Genomic DNA, 10,027 nt, shown 5'->3' on the forward strand with positions numbered 1-10,027 from the left:
TTTAGTTGCTCTTTAAAAACTAGTACAGTGAGAGGGATCACAAAAGTCAGGTTTCTGGCTGCCCTGGCTCTACTGTTGCCTCTGTAGATGGTTCAGGCTCCCTGGTGGGGCTGAGTCTGTCTAGCTGTCTATAACATGACCTGGCTTGTGCAATGTCCTCTTCTTGAAGACAATCTTGTGTGATGGTATCCTTAATTTGTTTGTGTATCTCGGTCACCTGGTGGCCATGGTAAATCAGATGGCTGGGTCACACTGCCTGAGTGATTCAGAAGGTGTGGGCTGAGGCATAAGAATTTGCATTTCTAACAAGTTCCCAGGAGCTAGTGGTATCCTTGACCTTGGGAGCCTGCGTGAAGAGTCCCGGCTTTAGTGTACTGGAAGGAGCAGAAGCTTTGGAGTTAAGTACAATGGGATCTAAATGCAGTTACCGTGATTACTTACTGCAATATCTTGAAGAAATTTTCCTTAATTTCTCCAAACTTCAGTCATCTCGTTTGTAAATTGGGAATCATACCTATCCCATTACTTTCCAGAAAACTACATGAGAAATACACTGAGAAGCTTTTTGTGATCATAAACACATTTTACTGTCCTGAAACCTGTGCTTATTGCCTCCAAATGTAGACATTAGGGCATCTTGATCCTTTTAGCCATGTGACAACCTCCAGGCACCTCTTATTAACATGTAGAAAAATAGAAGTTGAAAGACATGCATATTTTCCATGAATGTTTTGAAGACTGCTTGTAGGCAAGCTAATGGGAACAAGAGGCATTGCAAACAGAAGTAGAAACTATGCTTACCTGTGGGTGAGTGCCCAAGGGGAAGACTGAAAGAGCTGATGGCCAGATGTGGTTAGAATACATGAACACTTCCTGACTTGCCCGATGGCATGTCGGCCCACACACGGCGGACTTCCAATGAGCAGGAACAAGCCTTCCTCTTCTGTGTGTCTGTGCCTGGTGTTCAGGCCCCACATCTCCAAACCCACAATCTGCCCTTCCACCTGGGCTGCTGGAAGAACTCGGCCAACCTCAAGAGCCCAGACATCACCTGTGTTTCTCATGGGGCAAAACAATTAGCTAGTGTCTTTGGAAGACAGGTTGGCTTCTTTAACTGTTCCTAGTTTTCATGACTCTCCACATCCATTATATATAGATTATGTATAGATCAATCCAGAAAACTCAGTTATATTAATGTGTGGGTAAATACCGAAATTCAAAATAGACCTTTTTAGTGCCTAAGGAAAAACTGCTTTCTTGAAATCTCAGTGGTGAGAATCATCCGCCATATATAATTTTGAAATAACCTGTACATTTTTAAGACTTGTTTCATGTCGGGCTTGTTATTGAAATGATGTCTTTCTCTGAACTGTGGTTTACTTTGAGGACAACATCAAACTTTCTTAACATTACTGCTAAAAAGCTCAACTCCAGGGACTCTTAAAATATGACACTTTAACTGTTTTTGTGAAGTCTTCCTGGAACATGGCCATGTCAGTATTTTTTAATATACCCAGACCAGATGACCCCCCAAACCTAATGCATTTGCTCTCTGACCTTGTACAGATTCTGTCTGTAGGAGTTTTTCAGTCAACTGGTGCAAACCACTGCTTATTTTTGCCACCAGAGGCTGTTAGAAGTGCTGCCCCTATTTTGTAGTCAGGTGCCTAACTAGACTCCTTGGTTTTCCAAAGGACTAAAGTCAGATAGCCTGCACTTTGGTCCCCATCAACAGTGCAACCTGCCCCGCCTTTGGCTCTACAGCACATGCCTGGGGAAATCTTCACACTATTCAGGAGCACTCCTTGATCCCATTCCTGTTCTAGAACTGCCTGAGCACCATCACTGCATGATTGCAGGCTCCATAGCAGCACTAATTTGGCAGATGGAGATTCAAGGTTTTTAAAATGATGAAGGCAGCCCCTTTCAATACTGTGAATGCTACTCTCCCTCCCTATAGGAAATTTCAGGCTTTTCCTAAACCTTGCTTCCTGTTGCAACTTCCACTTCTAACCCATCTTTGGCTCATAAAGCTTCATATCTTTAGCTACTTCAATGAACATGCTTTAAAAAACCTTGATCTTCAGTATTAGATGTCCTTCATAGCTGTCTCCCATATTCTCTGCAAGGTCCTCCCCACTTCAAAATTTCACACTCATTCCTCTACCTTATTATTGTGGGAAATAGCCAGGCCAGGTCAACAGAACTCTGTGTTGCCATATCCAATGGACACAGATTTGCCTTTTGTCTTCAAATGTTGCTCCATTGACTCTTGTCATCCCCCTTTCTAGAATTTTCTACTTTAGTCTTAGTTGTCTTTATGACTTTTGTGAATTCAGCTAAACTCAAGAAGACACCTTGTCCATAGCAAACTGCCGGAGTCCAGCTCCAGCTGAGTTCGGAACTCGCGAAGGGTGCGTGGATGAGGCGCAAAGAAAGAGAAAGAAAGAGACGGACCACTAGTAACTCTTCATCATCATAATGGACTATGCACAAAAGCTGTCCGCTTTATTTATACAAAATCAGTCAAACTCTGGCTCAGACTTTTTACGTCATGGTCAAGTGGGTGTTTCCAAAGATAACTCTGCCATTTGTTTCACCTAAGGCTAGAATGTTAACCACCTGGTGCCTGGCACCTGGCGCCTGGCTAGGAAAAGGTTCTCAATAGATGGTGCATATCAGTCACTAACACATTCCTACCACAATTACTTTACAGCTTGGTCTTGAGATAGTCAAGGAAGGAAGGGACCTAAAAGATCAAAGAAAGAGGGAAAGAATAGATTCCCACTACACCTGAAGACAGAACACCTTTGATTAGCATAGGATCAAAAGGGGGAGTTAGCACCCTTGATTAGCATATTGCCACAGGATGCAGCCCTAACAGCGACAATGGCTCTTTGGCTAAAAACGGCACCAGCAACATTAGCTTCTAAGTTCCTATTGATATTTAACAGTAACTCCGCAGAGGCAGGCAATGCCTAAATAGATTACAGAATTCTCAGTAGGGTTGTCCGGTGTCCATGCAAAGGGAGGCAGAGCTGCATTCAGGTGTTGTAGAGACATCCACCGGGCCTTGCCACACAGCAGAAAGTTCCTTGCGGCCTTACCTGCAATAGAACGATACTCTTCACACCTTCCTGTCTTCCACACCCATCACACGGACCCCAGCAGCAAACCATAATTACGTGCCTGTGTACAAGTGAAATACAGCCACCAACATCTCCCTTGTCCTTGACTATTTGGCAGGAACTCTGATTTTCCAATTTGTTCCTTCTCATAGCTTGGTCAATTGATTTCAGGATTCATTTTTCAGGTCAAGTCCTCCAGCATGAGCCTTCAGGCCCCTGGCTTCCACAGTGCTCCTTTCTTTACTGTTCCTCACAATCTTCTAGTCCTGTTATTCTGCATTCAGTCTCCTTGGCCCTGTCTGCATTATTGTAGGTGATTGTCTCCACAATCTTCATCCTACAGACTTTAGACGCCTCCACCTCTGAACTACCACACACTGCTCTTCCATGAAATAATGGTGATCTCAGTCCAATTCTTAGATGCTTACACTGAGTCATATTCAAGGGGAAAAGAGTGATTAGGTTGAAAGTTAAGGTCATAAAGCTGATCCTTGACAAAGCAGAAGGCAAAACCAAAATAAATTGCCAAAAAGGTAATTTTAACAGGGTCTAGCTTTGTCTGCTATCTGGTTATGCTATTTCTCTTCATGCTCTTGCTTAGAGGTGATTCTACAAGTCCATCCCCCCACCAAAGGCAAAAGTATAGCTCTGTCATAGATTTTATGAGATCATAGCTCTCTTCTGCTCAGTGGGCACTGGGCACTGGGATGTGTGTGGCTCCCTACAGGCTTCAATGCATGCACTAGCTCCATTCAACTCCATGCTCACAGCGCTAAATGCTAGGTGGCATTATCCACATTTGAATGATCAGGAAATTGAGAAATCAAGGGTGATTGATTTGTCTGTAATTGCAGCTCTTTTGTTTGAGGCTAACTCTGTGAAAGTGTGTGAATGGCTTCTTCCAACTAAAGCACCAGCCTCTGTGTTAGCCAAGTTTCTCAGTTCAAGTGCCTTTGGGAGTGGGAATGGGAGAGAGAGAAAGACAAAGGTTACTCTAGCCTAGCTCTCTTGATTGGTTTCTCCAAGTTGCTCTTCTAGATGTTAACTGTGGCAGGATGTAGGAGCAGCCGTACAGTAAGTGGAATGGAAGAGGGTAATAGGGACTCTAGGCCAATTCTCATTTGTTGATTGGCATCTATGATGCGATTCAACTGATTAGTGGTATTGGAAGAACCACCCTCACTTGGAGAGGGGAAATGATGGAGTGAGGAAGCTGTATTTGTACACTGAACACATTGATTGTAAAAGAAGAGGAAAGAAAACTGCCAATCGTGAAAATTAACCTTTGAAAGAGAAATACAGTTTCATAGTACCTGCTGCACTTTTGGAAGCAAGATAAAGTGATGCAATAAGAATCACATGGCTTTTTCGCTTCTCTATGAAAGATTTGAGGATAAATGCTACCAGAGCTGGGGGATTTTCAATGGAGAGCTTTGTTTCCTTTGCCACTGACAATGTGTTCTGATGGAATTTCTTCACTATGTACCGTGCATCATGTAGCCTTGATCCTAGAGACCTCTGTTGCTCCTTAGGTGCACAGCATTTCAGGAAGAACTGAGTCCCTCTGAGAACCTGGGGATTTTCCAGTTTTGTGGTTGTGCTATGCTTCCCTGCTTTTAGCCTCTCAACACAGCATCACTAGAGACTGAACAAGCCTGTAGGCATTGTTTTCATATCCTTATAAACTGCCTAATTCTCAGTTTTCACTTTCTGAATTTTTTACAATATTTGAGCAGCAAATAGGAAAATCATGTCCTTGTTCCTTCATAAAATTCGTAAGATAATCATATTCCTTTTAGTCCTGACTGTGCTGATCTTATAAGTAGCGTCCCTGGGACATAGACTCTGACATGACAGAGACTCGCAGCCAGGTCTGCATGCGTGTCTACTGGGAAGTACTCTCAGCAACATTTGCTAGAATGAGGGGGCTGGCTTGACAATGGCAAGAGTTGCTAAAATACAATTGCTATAACTGTTTTTGCTGACCCAACAGGGAGCTCAGGAATCCCACTGAGGCAAGAGGAGAGGGCTTTGTACCCTGCCACTTCCTTAGTGGAGTGCAGTTCCTTAAAAGGGACTCAGGATGCACCATGAGCAGCCAATTCCCTCATTAGTTGGTGACAAATACTTTGAAAGAGGAGATTGGGTTGCATACCACAGCATCCGCTGAAAATGCGTTTACTCCAGCAACCATAAATTGGATTGTTTTTCTGAACATTTATTTGAGTTTAAGTGATTTTTAAGCTTCTGGTTCTTTTTTTTTTTTAAGATTTATTTCTTTTTACTGCAAAGTCAGATATATAGAAAGAGGAGAAGAGACAGAGAGGAAGCTCTTCTATCTGATGATTCACTCCCCAAGTGACTGCAAGGCTGGTGCTGTGCCAATCCAAAGCCAGGAGGCCGGAGCTCTTTCAGTTCTGCCACACGGGTACAGGGTCCCAAGGCTTTGGGCCGTCCATTGTTGCTTTCCCAGGCCAAAAGCAGGGAGCTGGATGGGAAACCTAGCCACAAGGATTAGAACCAGTGCCCATATGGGATCCCAGCGCGTCCACGGTAAGGACTTTAGCCATTAGGCCACAATGCCAGGCCCGCTTCTGATTCTTAAAACTCACTTTGTATTTGTATTTATTGTGTGGCTTAACAAGAGATTAGGATGATTAGGAATCACTGATTTATTAATATTAGCTATATCCTGATTATAACTTGTCATTTGTTCCCAAGCACAGAACTTGAATTTGTCCCTCTCTTTTGGTTGTTCATGTCCTACTGTCTTTCTTTTTCCTTTTATTTATTTTATTCATTTACTTACATGAAAGACAGAATTACAGAGATGGAGAGAGAGATCTTTCATCCTCTGGTTTATTCCCCCAAATGGCTGTGGCTGCCAAGATTGGGCTAGACCCAATCCTGAAGCCTGGAATTCCATTTGGGTCTCACATAGATAGCAGGAGCTCAAGGGCTTAGATGATCTTCCATTGCCTCTCTAGACATCATTAACAGAGAGATGAATCAGAAGTGGAGTAGAAAGGACTTGAACCAGTGCTCATATTGGGTACCTGTGTTACAGGTGGCCATTTAACCTGCTGTCCCACAACATTGCCCCCCTTCCTAATTTCTGATCCAATGAAGGCCTTCACCTTTGCAGAACCAAATGAAGATGATACATTTTATTATTAATAATCTCAATTAATGTAAAGGCTGGAGAGGTAGCACCATTTTTTTGCATGGAGACTATGTTAATAATTTCTATAAAATTATATGTGTTCATGCAGCCCATAGTTCCTTGACTTTCCTAAAGAATAGGGAAATGACCTTTTCATTCTACTGAAGAGCCATTTAAAAAGCAGGAACTCTTTGATTTTTTATAAAGATTTATTTATTTTCATTGGAAAAGCGGATTTACAGAGAGAGAGACAGACAGACAGAAAGATCTTTTATCTGCTGATTCACTCCTCAAATGACTGCAACAGCTGAGATTGAGCTGATCCTAAACCAGGAGCCAGGAGCCAGGAGCCTTTTCTGGGTCTCTCACATGGGTACCAGTTCCCATGGCTTTGGGCCATCCTCCACTGCTTTACCACAGCACAAACAGGGAGCTGGATGGGAAGTAGATAGGACATGAATTGGCACACACAGGGATGCCTGCATTTGGAGCTGGAGGATTCAGCCAATTGAGCCAATGTGCTGCCCCCACCACCATGACCTCTTTGATTTCGATCAAATATACATGATTACATTTTATGTACACATAAATCAATGTCATTTAAAATTGTTGTGCTTTATACATAAAAGTTTATACATAATGCTAATCTTCTTAGCCCTCTTCTCATCAAAACAATTGGCTTAGCTGAATCAATATGTTGATGCTATTTTTATTCCATGGTAAGATGTCTTCTAAGTGGAAATAGCCACTCCCCTCAGCATTAGTGTGTGCATCCCAGTGCTGGTTTTGAGCACTGAGTCTTCTGCAAAAGATGCTGCTAACTGCTACCCTGGTAAATGGATTAAAATCTTCTGTCCTGTGACATTGCCTTTTACAAATGTTGATTGTGTGTTGATGTTCATGCCGGGAATGAAGATGAGATAAGATATTGCAGAGGAGGCCAAGAGTAGCCACCGTGATTGAGCTGACAATTCTCTCTGCAAAAGGCATAAAAGGCAGTATTAAATAGGTGCACTCTTGCAAAAATGCTTAAATAGCCAGAAACAATTACAACCACATTGTAATATCAACCACAGGCTAATAAGGCTCCAGCCTGTCATATTTGTTCTCTGGCAAAATTCACTATAGTTTAAAGTGAGTTCTATTTGTCAGATTAAACTTGATTATGTGAGTTCAAAAGCAGTTCCATTTTAATTGTTTAAAATATTTTTTCTTATAAAGGTTTATTAATGTTTATTGGAAAGACAGATTTACAGAGAAGGAGATACAGAGAGATCCTTGGTCCACAGATTTACTCCCAAAGTGACTGCCATGGCCAGTGCTATGTTGACCCGAAGCCAGAATCCAGGAGCTTCTTCCAGGTCTCCCACGCAGGTACAGGGTCCCAAAGTTTTGGGCTGTCCTAGACTACTTTCCCAGGCCACAAGCAGGCAGGTGGATGGGAAGTGGAGCAGCCAGTACTTAAACTGGTGCCTATATGGGATCTAGCATATGAAAGGCAAGGATTTAGATAGCCATTGTGCCAGGTCCCAAAATATTTTTTTGTTTAAAAGTTAGTTGATTTACTGGATTTAATGGGACAAATATTAATTCACCCTTGAACTGCCTTGGAGCTTGGAATGCAAAAGAGGTATCCCAGATGAGTGAGAAGAACCCAAGGACCTGAGCTCTCATCTGTTGCTTCCAGCAGATGTCTGATGGAATCAAGTGTGAAGCTAGATCTTAAACCTAGGTCCTATGGGACACAGGCATCCAAAACAATGTCTCAACCATTGTGCCAAGCACCTGCCCCTGCATCTTTATGTTAAGGTCTGATTTTGTTTTGTGCTGTGATGCTTCAAGTTTTGTTTTGTTTTCCTTCAGTGTTAATTATTTTTTGACTTGTAATCGCTTTTAGGTCATTTATGGGAGAAGAACAAGATGCAATAGATCAAGAGAAGACTACAGACCTAAGGAAGAGACTTGGGAAGAAAGCAAAGAGATGGAATGGAGAGAAACTTGAGCCTGTTAGCCAGGTGAGCAGTTTGGTGACAATGTTGGACCCACATTCAAATAGTTCCTCATTATACAGTTAAAGTTTGCCAGTCATCTAACATTTATTAAGTTCCTCCTATGTACAGGCACTGTAATGATAACTGTGTAAAGATTATCATCCTTGGCAAGTTACTATGAGTGCCATTGCTGCGTCTGCATCGTGAAAATGATGGTGCTATTTGTATAGTCTAGGGTTCCTTGAAGCCGTAGGAAAACACAGCTGTTATGTAACACACTTAGCCGCTAGAGGCCTTAGCATCAGCCAGCTCCTGCCTGCTGTTTATATCCAGGCTTCAAGCTCTCATCCGTCCCTAAATTACCCAGTGGTTTTAAAAAAATGTAAATAAAGCTGTTTCTTTAAATATGTTTAGTTTTTTCTTTAAATATGCTTAGTTTTTTCTTTAAATATGTTTCTAGCCCATCTTCTTCCTCTTCTGGCTTAACAAGCTGATGAGAATCTATTTCCTAATAGTAAAAATTTCTCCACTCCTAACTCCCCGAGTTGGCTTACTTGTGTTGTGTATGTGTTTTCTGTTAACAGCACTACCACACAATTGAAGTATCCCAGGCAGGAACCAGACTGGCCACAGTTCCCTGTCCATCCCTCCTTCATCCGCATTACTACATCTGGGTTCATGCCCTCATCACCTCCCACTCAAGTCAGTGGAGATGTGTGCCCCTCATGGGTAAACTGAATATTTGGGGACTCTTCCAAGTGATATTTCATATTTCTATTTAATTGTCTTAGAGGGTAAGGTTGTGTGCAAGAAGGGAGGAGAGGGAGATTTGTTGACACCCAGTGCGCCTATAAGATCTGGAGCAATTGCACATGGCCCCACCCATCCATACACTGCTTAGCACAACAAACATCCAGCAATGAACTCAGACTGCCCCCCTACATACCAGGAGAGACAGTTTATGGCTCAATAAGTGTCTCAAGGATCTCAGTACAGCAACTCCAAAACATTGTTCAAACTGCACTTAACCCTAGTAGACTTTTAATGAAGGCTTTTATGTATTTGAGAGTAGGGTGGGGTGGGGAGAAAAGAAATCCTCCTACTTGCTGGTTCACTTGCCAAATGCTCACAACACCTGGGACTGGGCTCTGCTGAAACCGGAGCTGGAAGCAGAGTTGAGGTCACCCGTGGAAGTGGCAGCTCAGTCACTGCTGTCCTGTGTGAGCTGCATGAACAGGAGCTGGAGTCAGGGGTTGGAGCTGAGTTATCAATCATGGGCACTCTGCTGTGGGAGGGAGACATCTTCATGGGTGTCTTTACTGTGAGACAAATGTCTGCTCTCTACTGGATGTTTAATATCTGGTGAGACTACTAATGTCTCATAGCATACATTCTTCTTTCTTCTTGTAGTTTGTTACACTGAATCTCTTGACACCTTCACTGTAAGATGTATCATATTTTAATCATATCACTAAGAAAAAAAATCCAAGAATGGAAAGTCCAAGAAGAAACTCCAGGGTGGACACCTCAGGTAAGGAGAAATGAGAACTGATTCTCTCTCTCTTTCTCTCTCTCTTTCTCTCTCTCTCTCTCTCTCTCTCTCTCTCTCTCTCTCTCACACACACACACACACACACACACACACACACACACAATTTAGGGTTGAACTATCTCCTAGTGATAAAAGTCTCATAAGGGAAATTGCCCTTGAGAACTTGGATGTAGAGCTCTAACACCCAAAGATT

General features: G+C 42.6%; 1 protein-coding gene across 1 annotated transcript in view; it reads left to right on the top strand.

Annotated features, from left to right (window-relative positions):
* Positions 1 to 9,637, top strand: part of LRRC1 (leucine rich repeat containing 1) — a 154,393-nt gene extending 144,756 nt beyond the window's left edge. The window contains exons 14-15 of the mRNA XM_040983567.1: positions 8,189 to 8,306; positions 8,867 to 9,637. Coding sequence (XP_040839501.1) covers positions 8,189 to 8,293 — 105 coding nt within the window. The 3' untranslated portion in view covers positions 8,294 to 8,306; positions 8,867 to 9,637. The remainder of the gene's footprint in view (positions 1 to 8,188; positions 8,307 to 8,866) is intronic.
* The last annotated feature ends 390 nt before the right edge of the window (positions 9,638 to 10,027 follow it).

The sequence above is a fragment of the Ochotona curzoniae genome, unplaced genomic scaffold (genome assembly GCF_017591425.1).
Source record: "Ochotona curzoniae isolate NIBS_2020 unplaced genomic scaffold, NIBS_Ocur_1.0 contig_3819, whole genome shotgun sequence".
NCBI lineage: Eukaryota > Metazoa > Chordata > Mammalia > Lagomorpha > Ochotonidae > Ochotona > Ochotona curzoniae.